The sequence below is a fragment of the Ptychodera flava genome (genome assembly GCF_041260155.1).
Source record: "Ptychodera flava strain L36383 chromosome 23 unlocalized genomic scaffold, AS_Pfla_20210202 Scaffold_24__1_contigs__length_23054250_pilon, whole genome shotgun sequence".
Taxonomy (NCBI): Eukaryota; Metazoa; Hemichordata; class Enteropneusta; family Ptychoderidae; genus Ptychodera; species Ptychodera flava.
This window is the reverse complement of record NW_027248278.1, coordinates 20,779,292-20,806,314: the sequence shown is the minus strand read 5'-3', so window position 1 is coordinate 20,806,314 and position 27,023 is coordinate 20,779,292. Positions and strand designations below refer to the sequence as shown.

General features: G+C 36.5%; 1 protein-coding gene across 1 annotated transcript; it reads left to right on the top strand.

Moving 5' to 3' along the window:
* Positions 1-375: 375 nt before the first annotated feature.
* Positions 376-14,893, top strand: LOC139124817 (multiple epidermal growth factor-like domains protein 10). Its single transcript, XM_070690924.1, has 9 exons — positions 376-404; positions 4,499-4,786; positions 5,779-5,843; positions 7,404-8,328; positions 9,212-9,327; positions 9,848-10,010; positions 12,502-12,536; positions 12,923-13,102; positions 14,052-14,893. Exons 2-9 carry the CDS (start codon positions 4,566-4,568, stop codon positions 14,186-14,188), a joined length of 1,842 nt encoding a protein of 613 aa, XP_070547025.1. The 5' UTR covers positions 376-404; positions 4,499-4,565; the 3' UTR covers positions 14,189-14,893.
* The last annotated feature ends 12,130 nt before the right edge of the window (positions 14,894-27,023 follow it).

The following is a 27,023-nucleotide window of genomic DNA, read 5'->3' as shown; positions in this document are numbered from 1 at the left end:
TTAAGCAAATATTGGACGCCTGCATGTGTACTGTCGGCTTTCATTGTTTTGTGTCTTTAACTTCCTTTCCATTCCCACTGTTACTCTCGATCTCTGCCTTAAAATGATGAGAAATAAAATTAGCCACTGACTGTTTGCATAGATTTGTCGAAATGTACATTAATTTTATTTTTTCCGGTTTCTGACAATTATCTCTGTTATCGTTATGAAACCGAACCGAAGGCTATTTTGTTTACGATTGCTTTGCGCTCCAATTTACTCTACTTGAATCGTCATAACTTCAGTGCCCTAGGCAGTCCAACCAAGGCTGTGTTGTTTGTGTCCCAAAGTTAGGGTAATTGTCCTTGATTGAAATTATCATTGCAAATTTATTCAAGGTTAGAAATATCTTCATAGAAAAAAATGTGATTTTTAGAGAGAGAGAGAGAGAGAGAGAGAGAGAGAGAGAGAGAGAGAATCATTGTCAGGAATAATATATTTACGGCTTATTGCTATAAATTATGCGTGGTAAGGTACAATAATTGTACCTTAACGATGAAGCTCGTAAATTTAAGTTTTTCGACAAAATGAATGGCAGTTAGACTACTCTACTTTGAAAGCACTTTACAAATGTCTTTGGCAGATAAAGCATGACTTGGCATTTTATTGTTTATTGTTCGCGGTGTATCACCGAATTTTCTGTCGTGTTGTCTATGTTAGCTTTATGAGTTAAGCCCTAACCTCCTTCCACTCAATTGGTCACAACACAGCCAATTTCATTTTAGCATAAAATGATCGTTTTTATCACTGCCATTTCCTTTGCTCAAATGTGTGAACACCATAATGACTTATCATAGTTGTGATAAGTACACTGACCACTTCAGCACTGAGAACACTTAGTATTCAGGACAAGATACCTTGTATCTCTTCTTTGCTAAGGTAGGGGACAAAGTTTCGTTTATTTAACTGGTTGGAAAGTTTTACCTATGAACATACAAGATTTATCCTCTGGTCATTCTACATCTTGGTAATACGCTTCTATGTTATCATGGTTTGGTCATCGGAATGTTTTTCGTCGATCAGTGACTTTCATTTGCCAATCACCTACCCAAAACAGGAGACACATAACGCTATACTGTCAAAATAGACTACTGGACTCTCAGACCGATTTCATAGATTATTGTATAGGGCTTAGTAAATGCAATTATATTTATGCTACGAAGGATTTTGTTCAAGAAGGTTTTGATGATAAACATGTTTTGTTTGTGATTTAGCTGTGTGTTTATGATATCCATAAATATATATAATAGTGTAAAAGTTCAAGAGAAACACCTATTGTATAGTTTTTATTCTGCCATTGAAAATAAGAATATAAATACCAGTTTACTTAAAAATACTTGTTAAGTGAACAAAAGTGCAATCGATAGAGAAATATGTGCGCCAAAAACTACATATATTTTTAAGTCTTTGAGTTGTTAGATGATTATAAATACAGTGCTGACCACCATTACAGTATATCGGAGCAACAAGACGACTTTTTGGAAAAAACGTACATGATGACGTCCCTGATAAACCAGTCACACCCAAAGCCTAGTGCTAAAATAGTGACCCACGTCAATCCCTTGAATACAAAATTGCCACCGTAAAGCAAAGTCACATGTAAAATGTCTCAAGCATAGATACATTATCACAGTTGATGGAGGAACTGTGGTGAAATACAACGAGCAACAGCACCAACAATAACGACAACGACAACATTGCAAACACGGCTGGTTGAAATTGAATATTACTTACGTATATAAATATTTTTCATAACCTTTCGACGGCAGCAATTATCCAAATTATATCGCTCACTTTGGGTCTTATCGAAGTATAGGGACAACTTTCGGTTTTTTTCCTTTGATTTCTTCAAATGTACATATAAAAATACGGCGGCCTGCAAATGTTACGTCGGTTATCGTTGTTAGCGTCCTTGATAACATTTTGCATTACTTCCTATTAGTCTCGATCCCTGTAATGACATGATACGAAATTTATGATTAGCCGGTGACCACCTAAACATATTTTATCGAAATGTACATTTTTCGTCATATTTGACAATTGCCGGAGGTGTCGTCGTTTACGATTATTTTGCCTTGTGATTTGCATGATTTGTGTTTGCCTTTAAATCTAGGTAACCTGGGTAGTCCGATCAAAGCTTTCTTAGTTTGTTAGCCCAATTTACGTTATTTGTTCTTGAATCTAGGTCGTAATTTCTCAGTGGTAACAGCTTAAAAAGTAATTAAGTTAAAGCTGCATATAATATGTTCAAAGATTATTAAAATTATTCCTTTCAAGATATTTCCAACCTTGATTGAATTATTAATTAACATTCAAAACGATTTGTTCGAAAGAATTTGGCATTGGTTATGTCTGAAAAACTTAATGTAGTTGACAGTTCAGCCTGGTTTCAAAATCTAACATTATTAACTAAGTTTCATGTCCTCAAATGAGCAATCTGCAGACCTAAAGGGCTGTAACTTAAATAAATACCAACGAGTAATATAAATAAATAATAAGACATAAAGTATTTTCGAATGATTATCGTGTGGAAAGGAATCGGTTAGTCATCAGTTTAGTGTTTTCAAGTACCTATATATAGAATCTGACATTGTTGTTGAACTAGATAAGACGAGATCGAGCATCTGACCGTTTATCTGTCTATTGTTTGACTTATTTTTTGAGGTTTGAAGCTTTAATTATGAATTATTTTTATCTCCGAGGTGTATCTCAAATTCTACAGTGTTGTTGAGATTAATTGGATCTGTGGCATATTTTAAAGTGGAACTGAGTGGCAGTGAGCTCAGTAACACAGTGACTTTGTTCTCAAGTGGCGGTGTTAGAAAATAGACAATGACAATTATCAGAGAATCTTTATCGTGCAGAATTATTGCTTCAACAGACTCAAAAGATTTTTACGGAACAAATTACGGATGCCAGGTAACATCTAGGCCACTAATCGCTGACCGAGAAAGACTAAAATAAAGCGGACTCAAAATCTGACTTACAGTACGGTGTACATCATTACTTGACTAGGATACTTACTTGCTAGCTAGCAGGGCATATCCATTAAAGTGTAACCTAAATTGCGGTCATGATTTTGTCATTCAAAAGAGGAAAAGACGTTAATTGTTGAAAGAAAATTACCGCATTTTATTGCCGTCCATTCAATTTAAACAACAACATCACCAACACCAAAAACAAGAACAATAGCAGCAACAATAACAACGACACCAACGATGACAACTATTAAGAAACGTGAGATATATTCGTCGTCTGTCAAGAAGACCCCGATCTTAAAAAAACCTGACAGCGTGCACTATTATATCTGTTAGGCGAATGTCCCACGCATACTACCAAGTCACGCAACGACCATGCATTAAATGCGTGTCTGCATTAGCCATACGCCTGTAACAGTCCGATAATTCGTGTCATCACACAGATGTAAGGGCTAATTTGCATATGAAGTAAATGACTAATTGAACCGGATGTGATCAAAAATATATGGGCCGTCTGTCATAATTCTATTAGTTCAAAGGTTGCGGTATACTAATCATTTGCTCATGGCGTATATCGTATGAAGTGTTGTAATTAGGGTACTGAACAACAGAACGACAACGAAATTTTATTTGACTTCTGAGGAACATTTCTCATATTTATGCTGTAAAGTTGGGCACGGTATACTGATCAGGAGTTCATTTGAATATTTAGAAATAGGCCCTACATGACATTCAATGTACTGTTATGACCTATGAGTTATCACATCATGAAGTTTTTAAAACACTAAAATAGACATTCTTACATATTTACCTTGACACTGGTAGCGTGTCAGACAGAAAACAATAAATTCACAGCTGAAATCATGATGTAGATATGTTTTGCATCGTTTTGAATATTTCAAAGGGTTCTGACGAGGCAATTAAAATACAGTTGAACCAACACACATTGAGATTGATAAATGTGTTTTTGTGACCTCTAAGTTACAGTGTGTGAGACAGACATGTTGCATGTACATTACCTATGTACACGACTTCTTAGGTATCACAAAACATTTCAAAGTCGACTATGTAATCATTATTGTAAATCAGCATCGGGATGAGCCTGACTAAACAGAAACACCTATCATTCAGTTGATTGCACTTGGTACAGTGTAGATGTTACAAGAATGTTGTTCTAACCTAAAACTGTCCTTTATTCATGTTCATTAAACAAATGATCAAAAGTATGTTCAGGTGTTTAAACTTAGCTTTCAACTAATTCTATAATGTGAGTTGTAGTGTAATAAAATGAATGGTGTTGCCACATTTATCTGCAGTTTCTAACATGGCTACATTATGGACCAATTGTAATAAACTGTTCAGCTATCAGTCAGGACAGAGGTGACCCCTGCATGATGGCGTACTTCAGTTAATTAAATGTGTTGTAATAACCAAGGCAACAAATATAATGTGCATGTATCGTGGCCGGTTCACACATTCAGCTGTGGTACTGATCTGAAATGCACTGTAAAAGTGGAACATGTGCCAGCAATCCATATACAATTTATAATGCTTAGTGAATTATGGATATCATTATTAATAGAAAATGATGTAAATTTCAATTCACAGATCATGGTTGCTACGAAGCTTTATCAACCTCAATTGTCACTGATCGGTATGGTTGTGGCAGTAAGACTGATTTCTTGCAGTGATGACGCAATGTTTGCAGGACAAGTTAGACCGGACGATCCACATGCTTGCGTTTGGTTCGAACCATTGACAGGGCCAACGTAAGATAAAATACATATCGTAGCCTTGTCTGCCTGATGTATAGTGACCATTTGCCCGACATAAGGAGGGCATGTCGTCACCGTAAATCCTAGTTTTGGAGATAAAAATACGTGTGATATAAAAATTTAAACGCCATTTATGTCATTTCTTCAGAAAGAGATTGCTGCATCCCGTTGCGACTCAACATACATTTATTAATAACGTATTTGTTTACCTGCACAATTCTATGACATGCAAAGCAACCTACTTTAGTACTTGACCAACAGAGATTAAGGCGGAAGTCAAGGCGAAAGAAGAACAGAAGCGTTATGTAAATTATTGTGATTAACACTGAACAGACAGCGAGGTTCCAACATCAGAAAAAAATTCGACTCAAAACTAACAAAATAATAGTATGACTATAGACATGTTTGTAGGCATTTCGCAGTAAAATCACCGTGCCTAAAGATGAGAGACGGCTGGCTAGGGGCTTGCTTATCTAGCATCGCTTTATGGCCATCAATTTGATTATATTTTTCCATGTACCTCTTCATATTTTCGAAAACCCAAAAGAAAACAAAACAGTGTAATCTCGCACCAGCATTGTGAATGAATATAACATTTGAGTATAGCAACGCGCGTAGTCACAAGCATGAAACTAGTACACGAATGAACGCGATTGCCCATACTTGGACACAGTGTGCCTGACTAACAACTTTTGAAACTACGGCACTGTTGTTCACAGTAAAACTTTCTAAATACAAAAGTAGGTTTTGAATTCGACGTGTTCATCCAAATATTGGTCGTGATACGTAAAATATGCACGGATGTGAGAGCGCTTTTTTTCCCATACCTTTACACAGGCACGTGAATTTAGATGTATGATTATTCTTTGAATCAATAAGAATTTACTTAATCAGCTGGCATGCATAATCTATCATGGCATAGTTAATGGCAAACGTCAATATTCATTCAGAAATGAACGCTGATAGTGCCTAATATTTCGTTATAGTATTTTTAGATGTTGTGACGGTTACGTCAAAACCGAAGAGTCCAAACTGACCGAGAATTGTACAGGTAAGTGTTGTATTACCGATTAATGCATATTTGCCTGATGAATTTACTTGAACGCGATACGAAAAAATTACGGTGATCGATATTGATGACGCCAATGTAACACAAAAATGTTGTATAACAATATGTCATGAGCCTACCACTGCCTATATTACCTCCTAAATTATACCAAAATTAGCACGTGAGTTGTTGGTTTTGACGAGAAATATAAAAGATATTGCATTCAAGTCGGTGTTCTTGTGGACATTTATATATATGACAGTCGTCTCTGTATATCCCCTCGCAATCATGCCATCTATTACGTTATTATGTCCGACGTAACGCTCGCTGTAGCTATAAGTCATTGCCTAAGCCTGATAGATACTACCACAGTATTCTAGAAGCGCAACGCTTCCTTTTGTAAGTTTGATATTTCTAACAAACGTGTCTCAATAATAAGGATCCGTCAGGTAAATAGTTGTTTAAGACCTTCTGATAACTAGAACACCATAAAGAACATAAGATCTCATTGTCTGAGCGTGATCTTGTTCGGTAATATGCAATACACGAATACCGAATTTGAAGTAGCAGAGTTGTGAAGCACAGGCTAACTTGCTGTTTCGATTCCAACGAATATGTTTCTTGTCGATGAATTCCATGATTTGTCAGATTAATTGAGAAAGAGCAAATTTAAGTCGGTGATACCGACTATAGTACGACGTTGGTAGGGGGGAGGGAGATTACCTGATCAAAACTCTCATTGTTCATGAGTTTCTAAGCATAACCAACCAACAGATTTGCCAACTTACTTTAACGGATCTATTCACGTGCTAGATTATCACACTAACAAATGGCAGTTTGTGCACTTTCCTTAACAACGAATTAAAAAACTATCAGGAATTCCACGATGATCAGACTATCAAAAGTTCGTTCTTGTGAATAAGTAGATCCACAAAGGCAATTTCATAGAGATAAATTACATGGCAAATTTGAAAACACTATAACTTACCACCATGTACTTTACAGGAGTTTTGACGACGAGTGCATGCCAAATAATACAGGACGTACGATAACCCCCGCTTGCATTATGAATTACGTATCCGATGCATAATTCCCCATTTTCACACCCTAAGCAATGGTGATAAAATGGTTGTTGTTTTTTTCTGTGTAACTGCAATGTTCATTAACAGGGAATTTTAATGAGAGAGATTATGCTTTATTCTGCTTCTTCCCCATTAAATGTTATTTGCATACATACGTGTTCTTATAGCCAAATTGGCTGGTTATAGCAATTGATTATAAGAAAAATAATACATTGTTATTGTATTAAAGATAAGTCCACGTAAGACACTCTCATAACGTATAATACAAATATTAGAAATTTAAAAATCAAATGCTTTCTTAGATCTTTTGAAATCGTCGGCAATGTTCTGCAAACTAATGAATACTTGCTTTGAGCTGCTATGCCATTATCACATTCTTTAATGATGTCGTTCACACATGAGGCAATAAACTCTTCTAGTCTACAATGGTAGTTGTTTGAGCTTCAGCATTTCATCTGGAATCCGTTTATTTTCATGACAGAATGCCCTGTTGGATGGTATGGATATTACTGCAAGAACAACTGCACCTGTGAAAATGGCGGGACGTGTAACAGAGTGGATGGTTCTTGCCTTTGTTCATCACAATATTTTGGAAGCAGTTGTCAATTTTCATGTAATTGTCAAAATGGGGCAACCTGTATGTCTGACGGCTCGTGTTTTTGTGCAAATGGCTTTTATGGAAAGCTATGTGACCGTCAATGTGTATGTCCTACAAATAGTGAATGTGATAGTAAAACAGGAGAGTGTGTCTGTCAAAATGGTTTCTATGGTGATTCATGCTTGCCATGCAACTGTTCAAACAACGAACAATGTGATCAAATTAATGGTCTTTGTTCTTGCATACCTGGTTACTATGGTGAAAACTGTGATAAACATTGTTCTTGTTTTAATGGAGCGTACTGTGATATTGATCATTTGGATCTGTGTACATGCACATCTGGATGGATTGGTTCGAACTGTACTGATTGTGATTCTGAAAAACGTAATTATTGTGAGGATAAATGTTTGCACTGTTACAATGGACACACGTGTTCGGTTGAAAATGGCGATTGTGAGTGTTCACCTGGATGGCAAGGTAACAGATGCGATAAAAGTTGTGACGTGGGTTTCTACGGCATCAATTGTTCAGAGGTGTGTCATTGTAAACACGGTAGCTGTAATCATGTAGATGGTTCATGTTGGTGTGAGATTGGATGGACTGGTCAGCGCTGTGAAGTTCCTTGTCAAAATTGTGCTCTGTGCAGGGAAAATATTTGCATGTCTTGTAAAGCTGGATGGACTGGTGAGAATTGTAATCATAAATGTGAACCTGGGTTCTATGGAAATGCTTGCCTAGAAAAGTGTCCAGAATGTGACTGTGCCATGCTTTGTGATAATATCAGTGGAAGGTGTCTCGACATTGTCAGGTAAGATTTGTTGACTAATGCTAATGCGCATTGAACGAAATGGTTCTCCTTATTTTTGTTATATCACGATCATGGTCACTCTCCCACAAATTTGCCACAATGCAGCTGTGACACTTCGCTCGTGCATAGTAAGATTGAAAAATGCAATTTAAAGTTACATGAATTTATATTTTAGATATTCTTGTTCAAGGACCACGTTAAATCTACAATAATTCAAGTAACTGTTTAAATGCAAGTAGCATGTCTTCAGCGCAACTGCTGTGTCTATTGCGCAAGTACATTAACCTTTGACACAAGTCATGATGGCAAACTTATTCAAACTATTATTCTTTATGTTGCATTCCGATGCAGATATAGATGCTGTTAGTTTATTTTTCAAATATCTGTGTAATAGAAACAATGTTTACCAGCAAATTGTACTGAAACATACAATACCAAAGCCGATATGGTGCATATGACAGATGCAAACATTTTTCGGATACAATGGCGGCGATTAGTGCAAAGCCTTACCGGGACAGTACTGTTAGATGCCAGTCACGGTGTGAAATAGAGAGACTTGCCACATATACATTAGGAATATGCCTGCATCCACCATCTTAGGCTCATTGCACAAGTATTTATGTTCATCTCAGTTCGATAGAGATCGTACCATCTTTTAAGTGATTACCAATATATCCACCGTATATGTTAGTTATAAACATAGAATATATACAAAGCATTTTGTACTTTAAATAAAGTATTTAAATTTTACAATTCTATTCAATACAGAAATTATTACTCTTCTCCCTCAACACATGTAGCAATGTACATCGACCTTAATTTTTTTTTGTAACAAATCATGGTAATATCGAACTATATGGCAAAACGTACACTACGATTTCAGATGCGAAGAACAAAAATGCAAATATCCAAACGCAATAGTGTGTATGGAAAAGCCTTTTCAACTCGAATGTCAAGACGGATGGACCGCAAGTCTCTGCGACGCCAAAACAGACAATGGTAGGTGAACATTGGTACAGAGTTCGTACGGTCGCATGTCTAAATTTATGTCAAACACGATTGGAACTAATTTGGGATAATTGGATTTTCATATTTTTCAAATTTCTCAAAAGTGTTAGGTGCCCTATAGCTGAATGTTGCAATATTTCAAATTACTCATTAAAACAAGTGTATAATTTAAAAAGAAAAGCCGATGAGATTACATCTGCAGATTAAATCGACACTACTTCACCATCCAATTATCCCAAATTAGTTCCAATCGTGGTCATAGACCAACTGGGGATCTACAGCAGCTGCCACCACTGATTAAGTTGCTAACAGAGCGGCAGATTTAACAATTACTTGCCTAGGGTTAATAATAGCACATAACGAACTATTCAAGTCAATCTTTACGTTCTTCGCAAATAAACTGCACTTTCACAGAGGCTGGCATGAAATATTATAGCTGTTTTATCATTTTTACTCATTATTACGGTAACCAATTTTATAACAAAGGAGTATCTCTTTATATTTACCGTAGGCAAAAATTTGACCAATGAACACAACAACACTGTGAGTCTGACGGGAGATGATTCCTTTCCCCACTATATTTGGATTGTAATAGCTGTCATTGTTGTCATCGCTTGTATTGTTTCCATTGCCACTGTCATATTGATTGTCCGAAAAAGGCGAACAGTACAACGGTAAGCTGGAAAATCATACATGTTTACTGTCATATATGTTTCGAATCATAAAAACCAGGGATGCATTAAGGTAGCTATATACCTTTTAGACACTTTCAGATTTTTATTTTTTTCTCAATTGAACATGTCCAAACCCCTATAAAGTATACATTTTCTGAAAGCCCTGATATAGAGCTATCCGACCAAGCACAGTACATGGTCATTATTTGCATAGGAGTCACGTGACAAGCGTTTTGCTGAACCTTCAAAAAACCGGTTTTTCCCGCCTTATGCAAACACGCTGCAAGATTTCCGGTTGGAATTTCTTCATTGACAAGCCTTGACAATATCCTTCAAAACCGTGTCTGGGATTTCTTTATATGCCTTTGTTTTTTTTTAATGCGCTCTTAAAGGTGTTAGATGAAGGTGCTTTTCAAGGAATTTTAATTATCACGCCATATAATTTGAATGGAGCCTCCAGGAAAAAATCGCAGACACGGTTTTGAAGGATATTGTCAAGGCTTGTCAATGAAGAAATTCTAACCGGAAATCTTGCAGCGTGTTTGCATAAGGCGGGAAAAACCGGTTTTTGAAGCTTCAGCAAAACGCTTGTCACGTGACTCTTATGCAAATAATGACCGTGTACTGTGCTTGGTCGGATAGCTCTATATCAGGGCTATCAGAAAATGTATACTTTATTGGGGTTTGGGACGTGTTCAATTGAGAGAAAAATAAAAATCTGAAAGTGTCTAAAAGGTATTTAGCTACCTTAAGTCGGCCTCAGAAGAAAAGTAATTAGACGATTATCAAAGAGATTCTAAAGTTTTGGTTTCCTGCCTCGTCATTAACATTTGTAGAAATCTACCATACAATATACTATATGTATTATATAAAGTTATTATTAAGTTACAAAATATAACACAACATGAACATCTCCGCGCTACCTTTACATCAGCGGGGTACTAGATTAATGAGATATTTCTAAGTCTCGGTATATATTTCTCGATATGTACGTTGTTCATGTATATGTACTTGTACATGTACAAAACAATATATCAATTAGTCTTTCTAGCTAAATCATGTCATGAGTGACCTATTATTCTAATCTATTAATCAATGGTAAGCAAATTGTTGCCACTTGATACAAATTGGTATGTCTTCATAACGGTCAGTGTCTCTTCAGACATTAACTTGTATTTTCCATTTGCAATCTTGTAGTTTGATAGACTTGCACTGTGGCTATTTTTCGTTTGATATTTATAAATGTCCACAACTGCTCACCGTTCAGACCATCAGAAGAGATCCAGAACCCTGCGAAATAAATTTCATGTTATTCAATAACAAAAAATGAAAAGATGATATTAATAACAAGAAACAAACAAACAAACAAACAGATATAGAAGCTGTCGAACTTTATGATCAACTTACAAAGAAAAGCATCATATTAACGCTACTGATCTGTATATTATGTTTCATGCTCATGATCAAAAAGTATCAAACTTCTAAATTGACGGGCCCTATCGACGAAAGTACTCTGATGTCCTTTGGATATCGCCTTGGTGACGGACACTTCTCAAATAGGATATATAGTCATACTAAAGACAATTTGCCTCCGCTCAGTCATTTTAGGCTACCTCCTTCTTTAATGAAAGTGAGAAGGCTAATAAATATAGAATCCCACGGAGTTGTTCTCTGTTTACTGCACAACTTCTAGCCTTCAGCTCTGTTCTACGGCTCAGCGAAAACAATACTATGCGATGACACCAAACAAAGAAAAATACCATAGGTTATATATAAGTACACTATATGGAGATGCTCATATATTTCATTCTCAGCCCTGGCTACCACTGCTAAGCGCAAGACTTCCCTACATCCTGTAAAAATAATAGCATTGTTCATAAAAATGAAAACAATACTCATGAACAAGCCAATCTGCTGTATCTGTTGATACTACGGCCGTTAGAAAAAAGTGGCCAATTAAACATATTTTGAATATTATGTAATACAGTGCCTCACCTTTATACGATCACTGGAGGTGACCACGGCAGAGTACACAACATTGACAGAGAGAAATATGTCAAAACACAATATTTCGGTGCTATCACAGATGCCTTTATAAACATCTAAAACTGCAAGTGCGATTAGCCATTTGATAATAGATTCAATGTTACACTTGTAGTTGCAGTTTCTAACCTGTAGCATTTTGAGGTTCTTACAAAGTACTTTACATAGTACTTTCGAAGTATGTACAACATTTTTCCCATGAAGGTTCTCATGAATTAAAACTGTCAGTTTCACCTTTCTACTTAATCAAGCAATATTTTTCCCTGTTACCCTCCTGGTTTTCAATATTTTTTAGACCTGTCTGGTCCCGGATCCCATCTTTCACTTTTAAGTAAATTTTCGTAGGATGTACGCAATTTTTCTTCATCCTAAATGTGGCCCAACATCTTACTAAATTGTGAAGTTAATTCTGTAAATAAATAGGTTTATGCCCACTTTTCATTAATAGGAATCCTGAATACTGTGAAGCTACAGAGACATATGGTGAGTATTACTTTATCGAGAGACATCAATGTTTTTAATCGAAATGCATCAGGCAACACGCAACCAATCCAACGCAAGTGACGTAGATCTGTCAACAAATATGAAGTTGTATACATATAACACATTAAAGTGTAGATAGTTAAAGTAAATGAGATGATACAAAATATGTTTACAGATACTACAATTATGACATTGATCTGAATAATAAAAGTTGATTCACGATTTAACTCGGCAGTTTAAGTGTAGAAGTACAGATGCTTTGTCAAATAGGTGAGATGAAATGCCTTATCACAACATCAACTGACATCTAACCTTCGTTCTAACCACATCGATGATTATTTTCTCTATTTCTTACTTTAAATGACGCAATTTTCTGACCCTTTCAGAACACAGAAAATGCAGGAATAGCCAAGAGTACGAAAACATGTGTAGTTCTTCTAATAATCACATGGTAGATTATCAAGATCTGCGTGACTTGACGCACTCACAATACCAGATTCTTGATACATCTAGCAAAGTATCCTGCAATTCTCGTGAATTACATGTACAAGGCACTGAAGGGAGCGGTAAGATGTTGTTTCATATTGAATCGCTGCCAATTAGTGAGTATAATGTGAAAAAAATGACAAATTTTGCTATGCATTATCTTATCTCATTCTTAAATGGCGACGATTGAAACACTGACATTAAAAAAGTGATCAATATCATAAGCAAAATTAAAATGACTCCTGTTCAAAATTGGGAACTTTGTGTCAAATAAAATTGTCGTTTGGTATATAGTACTTAAAGAACCTAATGTAAAAAATTCACAAAATTGACTCCGCCTGATTGAAGTTATTTTAATGAAATATTTTAAACCGGACAAAAAAAGAAGCAGAGAAATTGGGTGATCTGCACAAATTCTGCGTACATTAAGGCTGCTTTCTCATCCAACTTACAACTCTTTGGCATGCTAAAAGGTGAACCCAAGCAATCCTGGGATAGAAATTATTGGAAAATTGTATGAATCTTTGCAAACAGTAACTTTGAGCAAAATACGATTTTCATATGCAACACCACCTAGGTGACCACATTTATCATGCATTAAAAACCGCACTGCTACTTTGACAATGTCATTGTTTGTCGATGAGTTTCCTTTGTGTTTTTTTTGCTGTCAACATAGATTATCCGTCATGTTCAACCTAGAACCTGTATTTCTGAACAAAATCAACAGCACTGTTACATTCGAGTATATACAGCAACAAGCAACGAAAAAAAAATAATTACGATAACGATACGTTTGAAGATTCCATTATGAACTTACTTCCCTTCCGGACAGCAAAACCTATATGCTAAAAGTTACTTAGGCGTTCCCGGAAAAGTGTCAACTCGATAAAGCAAAGGTGGAAGATTGGGCAACATTGAGTACAAATTAGCGGGACACTTGTCACATTCCCATGATTATAATCATTATTCAGTACTCTTATTTTCTTCCTTGTCATTATTAATTTACCACTATTGATTCATACATTTCAGGTCTCCAACAAGACAGAGGTCCCTCTGACTATGAGATTGTTCTTAGGAATACAACAAACGGAGAAGACAATCAACAATTACGTGACTTTTCATACTCTCAATATCAGAAGCTCTATTTATCAGACACTCAGTTTTAAAGTTTTAGTGCACAAAGTCTATGAGTGATATTTTGTTAATAAATTGTACTTCAACAGATTGAATAGACAGGCATGGCGAATTTCTCTTGATAAAGAAATTGTTGGTATCTTTGATATTTCTGTAAGAATTTGAAGTTTAAAGAATTAGAAAAGAAACTGGGTAAGAGAAGGTTACATTTGTATTAGCGATGCACTTAGGGCAAAGCAGAGTCTCTTTGTGATACTTAAACCATGAAATTTTCTCAGAAAACCGTCCAGCATTCATTCAATATTGATAGATAGGTATAATCTTTGTTTTACAAAATTAATAAAGAGCGTTGTAACATTCTCTTTTATATGGTTAAGGCACAGAGTGTCATTCTAAAAGAAATATCATTCTGACAGAGTTGTTCTAAAGTGATTATTTGACACACATAAAATATACGATATATTAAACCACAACGTTTGGAAAACTGTTTGCTCAGTTGTATCGTGAACATTTTTCTATATCTCTCCAAATTTGTTTTACTGCGTTCCTTTAGGGTGTCGTTTTAGGTCTCTCGTTTTCAAGTCAGATCGACGAAGTTTTAGTATCTTTCAAATGCAATGCGAAATATTAAATGATGTGTATGTTGTTAGTGCTTATATGCACGATACTTAGTTTCATTGTATGTACATAAGGGTAGCCATCTTAAGAACTAAGTTTTGGGATAAATAAGGTAATCTTTAAATTAATTTAACACTTTTTGGTGTCAAAAAGGAATTTTTTTACCATAATCTCTGAGCAGTATTACCATTAAATTCATAAAAAGTGACCCGTATTATAAATTGTATTAATGAAACGTAACATATTTTCAAATATAGCAAATTGAAAAGTGTTTGTTGCCACGGAAGTCAAAGGTAACGCTTATTCTTCACGTTTAATAATAATAATAACAATGTCTTCCCATGTTCCACATACATCAAACACTAGTCATTTAGGTATACAATTAGACCGATGCATAATCAATAAGACCCATACGAAACAAATTTCGATGAAAAATAAACATGTACGTTTGCTTTGCTCTTATATTTGCGTTCACCGTCACTGTGCTGTCGTATACTCTTTTTCTGGCATCTATGGTGTAGTGAATTCCAAAAAAAATTAAATGTAACCCCTTGTAGGGCGTGTCTTATCAACACGATAAGTCAATAGAACGACGTATTCTTGAGAAAGGCACTTACACTGAATGTCACATAACCGTCTGCAGACTGTATAGTTTGCTTTGAAAGTGACATCGAAAACAAGTACGATACCAGCCGTAGTGCTTATTATTAATTCAGTCAGTCGAAGAGCCACATTAACATGCTCGGTCCTCCAAGTTTACTCATGAAAATTACATGCATTACTTTTACTTTAGGATGGTAGATTTTTGACATACTTGTAATTCCAGTCAGAGTAATACTTGGACTTTTGTATTCGAGGTCACTCGAAAAGCAACCGAGTGACCAATTGCGATCGCTATATCATAGATCTTGATACGCGAGATTCATGGAATTCTCACCTCCACGTTATGCAGTGGACTTACTGTGTTTTCTCATTTCTGCAATGACGTCGATCACCTACTTCCCGCTACTCTCCGGGCCGTGTCCCTCTTTCCATGTCAAGATAAAAGAGTTATAAATTTCATCAGTAATTCGTGATTATACCTTAAAACTGGCCAATTTCGGGTTATTTGTATTTGAGTTGTAGGTTGATTTTTTTTCTCTATTCGTTTTTATTTATTTTATTTATTACACACAAAAGTGAGACGATAACGGCAGCTTCACAGAGAAGACAAAAACAAAGGGGTAAAATTTACAAAAGGGAACAAAAAGATAATAAACGCTTTACACACATCACTGGACTAAAAGTAATATTTCCATTTTACTGATGTTTCGTATTCATTAAAATACCCTTCTTTAACGCAATATTTTTTCCACATCTCGCGCTGCACTGACTCTATTTGTCATTTCGCGTACAAGGAAAAAAGTTGTGTTTTTGATATATTTTAATTGAGAACTTTAAGTGAACAATACTTAGTGGACATTTAAGGTTTTGTATGGTCGGATTTTCTGTATTATTTTTAGTTTTCATACGTAATGAGCATGAATATTTATTAGTGAGTAGACTGACTTTTGAGTTTAAGCATAACAAGGAGGGGGATAATGTGCCCCTTTGGGTGTTTAATTGTCTTTGTTATGATTTCCTAATCAATTAGTGCTTGTTAATTATTATTTTTACGTTTTAATTAGAAAAGCGAGTAAAATACTCGCCTTGAGACATAAACTTTAGGCAAAATTTTTGTACAGGCCTTTGTAGTGCTGGTAACCTGCATTAGAACTTTGCCGGCAGGTAAAATTAAGTCAGAGCCGCTTCAGGGCCGAACAACAATTAACTATTTCTCAGGGCGGATATCAGCTCTCCCTTGCAACATGAACAAAGTGTGTTAAGTGAATCATATTCTCGACAATAGAGCCAGAAAAGTGTCGCATTGGTGACAGGTGCAGGATAATACTCCGACTTTGAAGAATAAATGGTATCTATTAAGTATCACAGGGTGCGGATATTAGCCTGATACGGTGTGCTCGGCACCTCTTTGTGGAGAGAAGTCATAAAGAAGAAGAGTTTGCAGATTTACATTCTCTTTACACAAGTGATTTCTATCAACTTACAAAATGCTCTGAAATTAGGTGCCTTAAAGCCTCAGATATATCGACCATTACGTTTCTTTATTCTGTTCAATTTCTTATTCCAAATACACGTAAAATTAATGTGATCTATTCCTTTAACAAGATTTTCAGGAGGGTTCGAGGCAAGATAAGAGAGTTTAAATAATGCTAGACATTTTCGAAATAAATGGTTCCACCTACCATTTGATCGGGACTGATGACAGTAGGAAGTACACTGCGAATCCGCAGATAAATCAGCATTGAGAACCGACAGTGGGCTTCAATTATGTAAAAATCATCCTTGGTGAACTTCCCTTTTAATCTTACGTCCGGCATCATTTGGAACATTTGCGTTTGAACTCTAACATAGCTTAAGCCCCACAACAAATGTACCAATAGCATTTCTACGGTATCGAATCGATTTAACACGACCTAATAACTTTTGAGGCTTCCTCGAAGTGTAGATGCAAGCAGCTTTCTCCCTGGTTATTATTTATATCCACTAACATAAATAAGATTATTATACACCTACTGCCGTAACCTATGGGAGTTTGACCGTCCAATAATTTTCCGTATTTTGTAAAGTACGCGGAGTCCCGAATACGGGAGACGCGCGACGCGCCTGTTTGACCTTTGACCTAGCGAGTATCGGATGTAAAAATACTTTTACGGTGAGTTATAGACATAATAACATCTTCCACCAAAATGTATTCGTAGTATAAGGTTTAAAACAAGCCAAACACAAAACTGAGTCTAAATGCAATTGATTTTTATTTTAAAAAACTAATTCAATTCCAAAAACAATAGCGAAGTTTGCTTGTACTGCACTGAAATTAATTGGCTTCCTGCCAACGCAAGGGCGCGCTTGCCGCATCCCTCAAAAATTTACCATAGAATCAGTCTATATGGACGATTAATGGAGGTAGGTGTATAATAGGGTTATACACAAAATACGGCCCTGTATGGACGAGGGCTCAGTGAGTGACGTATTGGACGAGCCGAAGGCGAGTCCAATACGTCACTCACTGCCCTCGTCCATACAGGGCCGTATTTTGTGAATAACCCTATATAAAGGGGTTCTGTACGTACTCGTCCGTCATCGTCGTTTGTCTTCTGGATTCTTTTCACGGTTTCCGCTGTGTATTCGCAATCAGTGTCATTTCATTGGCTGGAATTGAAGTGACCCGGTGACATTTAGAATAGCAATTAAACTTGTTTACTTCTAAGTGTTTAGCTTATCTCTATGAAACTAATTTTTAGTGAGTGACTATGTTTCTGTTTAGTTTATCACTGACAGCATGATTTATGTAGTATGCCTACTCAGTAACCTTTGTCTGCCGAGTGAAAGTTTATTGTGTATATGCAAAAAGCAACATAAAATCTTATTTAATTTGAACTTTTTTTATGTGCGGCCAAGTTACTTGGAAGAGAAAATAGACCCTTTCCTCATGGTCACTTGAAATTTGATTGCGCACACGTAATTATATGCTCGTCAACCTATTCCGCTGCAGTCTAAGTCAATCCTATGGATCGTGCATCGACCTTATTACGCAGACTTAGTGTTTGCAAACTCTGCTTCTGTATTCCCGGGCGATTTTTGCAGTGTCATTGAAAAACAACTCCTTTCGAGCGTGAAAGTCAGCACACTAATTTCGTAACGTTTCTGTAGTATAACTTGCAAAAATGTTTCTAATCTCTAACTGTGAAAATCGAAATGGTCGGTTTTGTGGTCTGCATTTTTTCTGCTTCAGTTCGATGGCCACATGACACCCCTGATAGTATCCTAGCATGTTTTGGCATGACCTAATGCTGTAAACTAAGATAAAAGCTTAGATATTACGTTAATATGTTGCAAGTTTTTGTTTGATTGAACTTTTGTAAAAAGTTAAGCTATCAAATTGCAGCACAACAACCGTCGGTCTTACCGGAGTTGGCCCACGGCCGTTTACATAATGACTCACTGACACTTCCAAATGACGCTTGACAGCTGTTTTCTTTCCTTGTCAACAGTTTAATAGCCTTAATACAAAATCTTGCGCAACGTACAGAAGCTTTGGCTAAACTTTATAAATTGTGTGAATATCAATCCTTTCTCTGGGTAAGCAAATCGTGTTTGAGTCACTAGGCCCCTTAGCCAAGAGAATTACTAGCCCAGCCCAAATTTTCACTCACCAAGCGCCTGCCAAGTGACTTGTTAACTTTTGTGAAGTTCATGGTTGTGAGGAATATGAGGAAAAATGTGTTTGGCATAAAGATGTTTACCTAAATTAACGATAGGAAACTTCTGAACCAAAAAATATCGCAAGGTACCAATCAGTTCTTTTAAGCGTAGTGCGTGACCGTTCTTGCGTGCATACAGGATGTGACTGCACAGTGCAGATACTTTTCTGATTCCCTATTACCTCCATGTGATATCTCGGTGACCTAAATGACCCTGTGCATCAGAAGCATTCTGTCCCTTGATATCCATGTAATAATTGTGAAAATCAATGAACAACAACAACACACAAAATAGTAACGTATACACATGCTGTAAAGTGGTGTCGATTACGATGTCCGATGTCAACTTGACTTCTCTCTGTGTTGTGTACGGAAAGTATGGGCTGTGATGAGGAGACAATTTTGGTGTAATAAGGGGTGCGCGAATATCAGGAAGGTTTCAAAACTCATTAAATTTGACAGCATTACCTTATTGATGGAAGAAAGCACTAGGAAATGTCAAAAAAATGTCGAATTTGAGTTAACGTGACGAAACCGCACGCATGGCCAAACTTCTTAGCAGTATTGTAAATCATCAACCCCCCTTCCCTGATAGAAGAGTCGCCTTGGTGTCATATCAACCACAGCTGCAATTCCAATCCAGCCACCGTCGAGACGGCCGATCATTATCTCTTTACGCAAATGATTTCATCAATCACAGCTTGGTCAAAATGAATTGTTTTATTAAAAAATATTATACTAATGACTACAACGAATTCCACTACCACATTGTTTTTATTTTGATCTTTGTTAGGTCTGTGTTTTCCATGCTACAAGGCTTACTCACATCATGACAGTTAAACGTTGAAGTCAGATGCTTGACGTTTTCATTAATAATTTTGTCGGTTTTTAAGGATAAAATTCAAGTTGTAATTTCTCAGAAGTACGTATTTTTATTGAAGAATTGTATGATGTATTTGATTTTGGAACTTTGTGAAGAACTTTGTGTCAGTTATACTCGGGAACCGTCTGTGTTCGATTTGCTTTGGGCATTATGCTTCCGCATGTCGTTTGATGCCAATTGATTTTGCTACTCTCCTAATTTACACAAGTTTTCAGTTGATTGACCTTCTTCGTCCGAAGTAATTCAAATCGGAATGTGTTCTCATCGATCACCATAGCGTAACTGTAGCCTGTATAGCTAGCGAGGACGTTTGCAAGACAAGTGTAGAGTTGACATCATCCTCATCCTCATTTTCAGCCAAAAGTGACCTGACTGAAAATGAAAATGAAGCTGCTCAGCGTCATATCCGAAGAATGCCGAAGTGACGCTTTCCGATGTCGATAAATAACTCAAAATTAACGACACCGTTCTTTCACAGCATTCTTTGGAATCGTAAAACTAGTTCGCAGTTAATATTTTATGGCAAGAATTTCTCATAAGGACTAGTTTTTTGGTAGTGTTCATAATTTTCAGTCTATGATCCGTGGATGTATTTGTTGGTGTACTGTCAACTCGTGCGTAAAGATCTTCCGAAAATTGGTGCAAAAAAGGCATCCATGGTCCGAAATGTGTACACACGAGAGGCGTTATGAAAGCCCTAATAATTTACAGAACATATGAAACTAGCAACTCATATAACTATGACTTGAGGCCTAAAAAGTCGGTGTATTAAACATACAGCATTCGAACCTTGGGCTAAAAATATATATTAATTATAGGAGGAGAGGTTACTAAATATTATGAAATACAAACGCCACGGTGCTTTGATTACTATTAAAAGTGTTATGAAACTTGGAGCACAATTTTACAGTCGTTTTAACACATATCATTCTATCAGACGCAGTTGCGAATAATAAATAGCGTCATCCTAATACTCATTTTCGCGTGACTGCTTAGGATGAGGCTGAGGATGACGTTACGCTCGTGTTGGCAAGGAGACTTCTGCAGCTGAACTGGGTCAAATCGCCGTGCAAATGATATGTTGATCTGACTTCCGGCATAATGAGGAAAACGTCCATTGTATCGATGTAATGAACTGCAGAGAAAGAAGTACACAGAAATATCAAGGAAAACAACTTTTGATATGAAAATTAAATTGTCAATTTACCTAACTAAATCGTGAGTCTAATCAAATAATCATGTGATTATTTATTTACAAAAGGCCGCTGTTGTCGATAGACCTAATGAGGACACTGCAAAATACCATATCTGCAAAGATCATATGAGAACAATGCACCCAATTTTATTGGCTTTCAAATCAAAGACCTTAGCTTACTGAAACGGTATTAAATTTGCTTCATCCGCTTAACGTAGGCGAATTTGTTTCGAAACTGAACATGATACTTTAAGTTAAGTTACAGCAGCTCAACAGAACAAACAGGATGGTCTGTATGTGGATATTCTGCACGATGCTTAATAGTAATGTAAGTAAGCTATACGTAATTAATGTAAGAAAGTTATAATTCAAAATGTTATCATTGTCCGTTTTCAGAGAAAACTTTGGAAAGGAATAATTTGAATCCACCAATTATTTGGAATGAATGATTGTATGTTTAGAATATAGACTGCGACCTAGTGATTACAGTTTTCAAACATTCTATATTTTACAGTTTTTAGAATTTAACAACTTATCAAAGCAGCATATGGTGTATCCTGACTTAGTCAAGGACCTTAAATCAAAAACGTAACTGTTGTGTGGGAATGAACGTGCATCTTACATGTCAAGTTTCTTTCTTATGAACCTTTTTCCTTTATTCCTAGTCATGACGTGCAATCTTTCTATGATATCGCATGATGGAGCGACATCAGGTTGGTTCTTTGGAAGTATTTCTTTAGAGCACAAAAAGCAAAATTTAGTTTCGGCTACGTTGAGCACACCGAAATTTCTAGCCATGACTATAAGAAACTGCTTCAATGCTTATCGTACAGCAGTGACGCATTCGGCCGCCGTCGGCGGCCTGCTGTTCGGGCTAGAACGAGTGACTGTATTGTTTTGGAGACCTTATTATTAGACGAAAAATTGCCATTTTACCCATACCCAAGTGTCGAACAAATGATGCAACAGTTCAACTAATTATGGTGTTAGGTTTGTTGTCAGTCGCTTTGATATTCTGCCTTTCTGTATTTAAACAAAGGCTCATTACTTTTCTTTATTATAATGAAGTATTTGTTAACCAGCAGAGGGGTTTTAGTAAGCCTTGGAACAGATATTTTAAGGACAGATGATGTTTTGCATTAACATCGATATTTAGTAATCTGTTTAAAATGTTTTTCACTCATTTGTAAAGCCAATCGGCTTACAAATTACTGTTGATGTTGTGAACAAAAATGTTCTTTTTCATAATCCCTGAATAAATAGAATTGACAATAGAATATACAACGCAGTCTCAGCCCCCTATTCGAGTACAATTGCTTCTGTACACGATGATGATTATTAAACTGACTGGTTTAGGAGAGTCTCTGGTGATAGCATTTCTCCCACTTTCGCCATTTTTAAATGGTTTGGCCAAGGGGTCAAACAAGCTTCATTGTGGCATACAGATTGGTGGTTATAACGAGTCAGTCCTATTTCATGCTGATGATTACATAGCTATTATTTCAACTGATGACTTAATATGAAAAAAAATGTTGCATTTTATTACCGAGAGGTGTAATAAATGGTGACTTTTGATAAAGAAGAAAGACTTGACACATAGTTCGCATAGAAATGAAAGGAGTGACTTCAAGTTTCGCTTGTCAGGAAAACAAATACTCTATGTACAGAAATATAGAGCGCTGGAAAAATATGTTGAACATTAAAACCTATAAAGAATTTGGAATCCCAAACTGTACTTCTATTCTGCTATTGGGGAATGCAATTATGTTAAATGCGATACAATGCTGAAGTGAGCACTGCGATGTTCTTGGGCGTTCATAGAGTTGCTTTAACTACATTAGTACGTTGGTGACTCATTTGATTTCACCAAATACAAGGCATTAGGTCAGTATGATTAGATATTGGTATGGGCTTATAAATGGTGATGATAAAGAATTATGTAAACATATTTTCTTGTAGGATAGATATTGCTATTCGGCTAAGAGTAGAACTCACGTTCAAGGTCAATTTCGTTATCTTGTATTTTCAATGTAAACCCTGAGATGCGGTATTTCTTTTTTTGCGAAAAATCAATTCATACTGGGAAATACCTGGAATAGTCATATATAAAGGGCAAACTATCAGCTATACCGCTTGTCAATTTTTCCTTTGATTTTAATGATCCCGGGTGTCTAACAACGATAAACATGCAGGGATTATGTAAATTTTTGCCGTCATAGTGCGCTTGCGCCATCTTCAAACCACCGACTTATTTTTAATAACCTACAGAACTATACAGCTTTGGTGGGATGTTTTGGTAGCTAGTTTACATCACGAATTTCACAGTCGTCAAATTTCCTTTTCCACATAAATCTCTACATGGTCGACACTTGAAAATAGCTTGAAGTAAAACCATCCACAAAGAAACTGCAAATGACGACCGAATTCGAACGAAATAAGATGCCGCCACCAACAAGGCTCTAGTTACATAAGATTGTATAAATCCTCAACACTTTGACATTTGTCTACATTTTTTGTATTCTTACATCTTGCCACAATGTCATCAAATCACCTGGCAATAAATTTAACCCTCAACACCCCTCGGCCAAATCCCCATCGAATCGAATCCGACAGTCTGGAAATAGATAAATCTATTAGACTAAAAACAGAAATACCGAAATACCAAATACACATCATCACTTAAGTTAAAGGGAAACAGTAGTCGGAAGTGTGCCTGTGCGACTTTCTTGTTTACAAACAATGCATTTCCTTCAAGACATCTAGATGCACCCCATCATCATAGTAACATTGAGATTATCAAGGTAGATCATGACAGACATGTTTTAACTTTCATCAATCATCGCATCTTGGGCATAGTGTTTTCATTGGCCGTATGGGCCCCATACACCCTTTGAGCACAGCTCCGATGACTGTATCCCTTTAAATAATATGTCTCGATCACGTATTCGTCCACTTAAAACGAGATAAATGAAATTATCATTTGACCATCTCGTGAAGTGCGAAAAATTAATGGTGTGCCACAATTTTGTAAAAGCGTGGCGTTCAGACGCACTTAAGCTGCAAATGTCACGGATTATTTACCATTAATTTAAATGAGTGCCAGAGGCAATGTGAGAGTATCCTGTGATAGAAACAATCACTTTTGCTATTTAGTAAAGTGTTGATAGAATTTGAATAAAGAAAGTAAAATTTAAATACCACTATTCTAAATTTATTTACACAAAAGACTCAAAACTTTTTTCCACATCAGTGAACTTTTTATGGTGTTGAAAGTTTATGTGAGAATAGTTTTTTATAAATTTAAAGTTCATTTCAGTGCTGACCATTACCTGGCAGCAGTGTTTCAAGATATGATCATGTTTCATTGTACTTGCTCATTTTACAAAGTGTAATATTATGCAATAAGTTGAAAAATGAAAGTGCCGTCAGTGTTTTGTACTTCGGTGCAACCCTTCACTTACGTTATTGTATCAGACATATTCACCCACGAAAAGTAGGGCCTACGAATATTCGCAAATATACGTCAAAACCCAACATGAAGGCATCTTTTATACTTTATTCATTTATTTTAAAATTAAATGTAGCCATACAAATCATGGAATTATTGAAATTTGCAATCAATTGAAGTTCATCTAAATGTGGTAAATCACCATATTTTTGTCGCTAGTTGGAGTGGTGAAAGCGGGAGCAGAAGTGAAACGAAAGTGAGAGCGCCGCCACTGTTTGGAGTGTGGGTTCATCTCCGTCCGTTGAAGTGCGCCGCTTCGGTGCCTCGCTACATATCACATTGAGTCGATCGCGCAGCTGGTTCTTGTAAACCAGTACGCGCGAAGCCGGAGTATGCCATGTGGTTGCAAGCCTGTCACACGAGTACTAGTAGGACGTACGCCCTCTATGGTCACCTCTCTCGTCCGAACAGAATAGCATTGATCTTTATTGAACCGCATGCCACTCTGGCATATTAGGACATACAATAAATATATTGAACTTCAAGTGAACTTGTTATGCAGAGTTGCCTTGCACTTACAGGTATCACTGGTGAGACGCTCGTGTCTTGCCTGAAAAATGTCAATAATTTTTCGGTTTTGGTAGAGCAATGGGGTGTGAATTTATTAGAATCCATTTTTTTTTCTGATGGTGAAACAAGACAGGAACAACAGTGACACAGGATCATGTTTACTTTCCAAGATTTTATTCATTTCAACAATTCAACATTACAACTTGTAACAGCACAATTTTACATGATGAAACTTTCTAAAGTTAACAAAGGACGAAGAGTGAATACAATTATGTTTTCCTGTGGTAAAAAAAAAACTTGCTTAGGGAGCCATCATTATTTACGGCCTGGGAGTCTGGGGAATTTCATGGTATTATCAAATTGTAAAAGAAAAGTCCATGCTGTTCCAAATCAGGAATCTTGATTAAGGTGAACTTCAGACCACAGTACGCGTAGATGGAGTACATATATATAGATCAGGCGACACAGGAATTAACGTTGCGCTCGAAACTTTATTTCCCCAGGTCAGCGTGATGGCTGCCTGGGGCAACTCTTAGCTCCGAGAGCCTGGAGATATGCTCACTCAAAGGCCCCAAAAGTCCGACTCTCAAATTTACCATACTTTGTCGACAAGAAAACTTGCCAACGCTTGTTTCACAATGATTAATACATAGGTTGCATGAGACATGTCACGACACTATTGTTTTAAATCCAAGCTGTGAAAATATGAAAAGCGATACTTAACAGCTACAGTTCTGATAAAAGTTCGACTACTTTGTCTTTCTATTGTCCTACCTTGCGTGAAACATTTCATGCATAATCATAGGAATTCACGAGACACGCGGGTGCCTGGAATGGCGCTGCTATTGAATTTAAACAAAAGAGACTTGAAAATGCAATTCGCCGCCAATTTTGCAGAATTACACCTCCGGTAAATCGTGGGAAGTCAAGCCCAAGTGGCAAATGTTGAAATTTGGCGAATTACTAGAATGAAGATTTTACAGTAACCGGTACAAATTATAGAAACATGACATCGTTCTTTCTCCCACAAAGGCCTGTCCGCAAGCCTTATAAAAGGTGTCTCAAATATAGATGAATTACAAAAATTACATTTACACAAAATATACAAGGAAAATACAGAATTTCAGAAGAACATCAAGTGGAAAGTACAATTTTTTGTTTGTAATTAGAAATATGACATCGTTCTTTGAAAATAATCGAATAATGTATGTGTTGCAGTGCTGATAGCAGATGTATACAAGCTGTATCGGGCAATGTCCGCGGTTATGTTTGTGATCAAAAGTTTCTCCCAGTGAGATCCGTTTCTAGAACAATTTCGATTACCATATTGACGATGTTCAAATTTAAAAACTAACTATTCAACTCTCCATCCCCCCCCCCCCCCAACCCTTCGTATCGGAGACGTCTTACGCGTAGCACTGCAGCGTCGGTAATTCTCGTAGCTCTATAATTATCTTCACTTAATAAAAAAAACACTCCCAACCCCCAAACCAACCCGCGTAGATGAGACAAACGAGTATAAATAATTAGATTTCTCTGTTGAACAATACCAATATTTGGAATTAAAGCCAGTCTACTTTACTAACTGTTTGACGACAAAAAAAACCCTCGAACACTTGTCAAATTCAGTTCGCAGACAAAACACGCAGTTCCAACGATCATTCACAGTTCTCTTGTTCAACTTCGACAAATCTCGAATCTGCTCACCCTTCAAAATGTTAATACTGTTATCTTCTCATGGTTGATCTACCTTGACGTGCTCTTCGCTAGCTTCCTTGGGTTGAATGATTCAGCTTGCCTCTGTAGATATCACCTTCTTCTGTAATTTTTTTCGGTCAGAATTCTACGT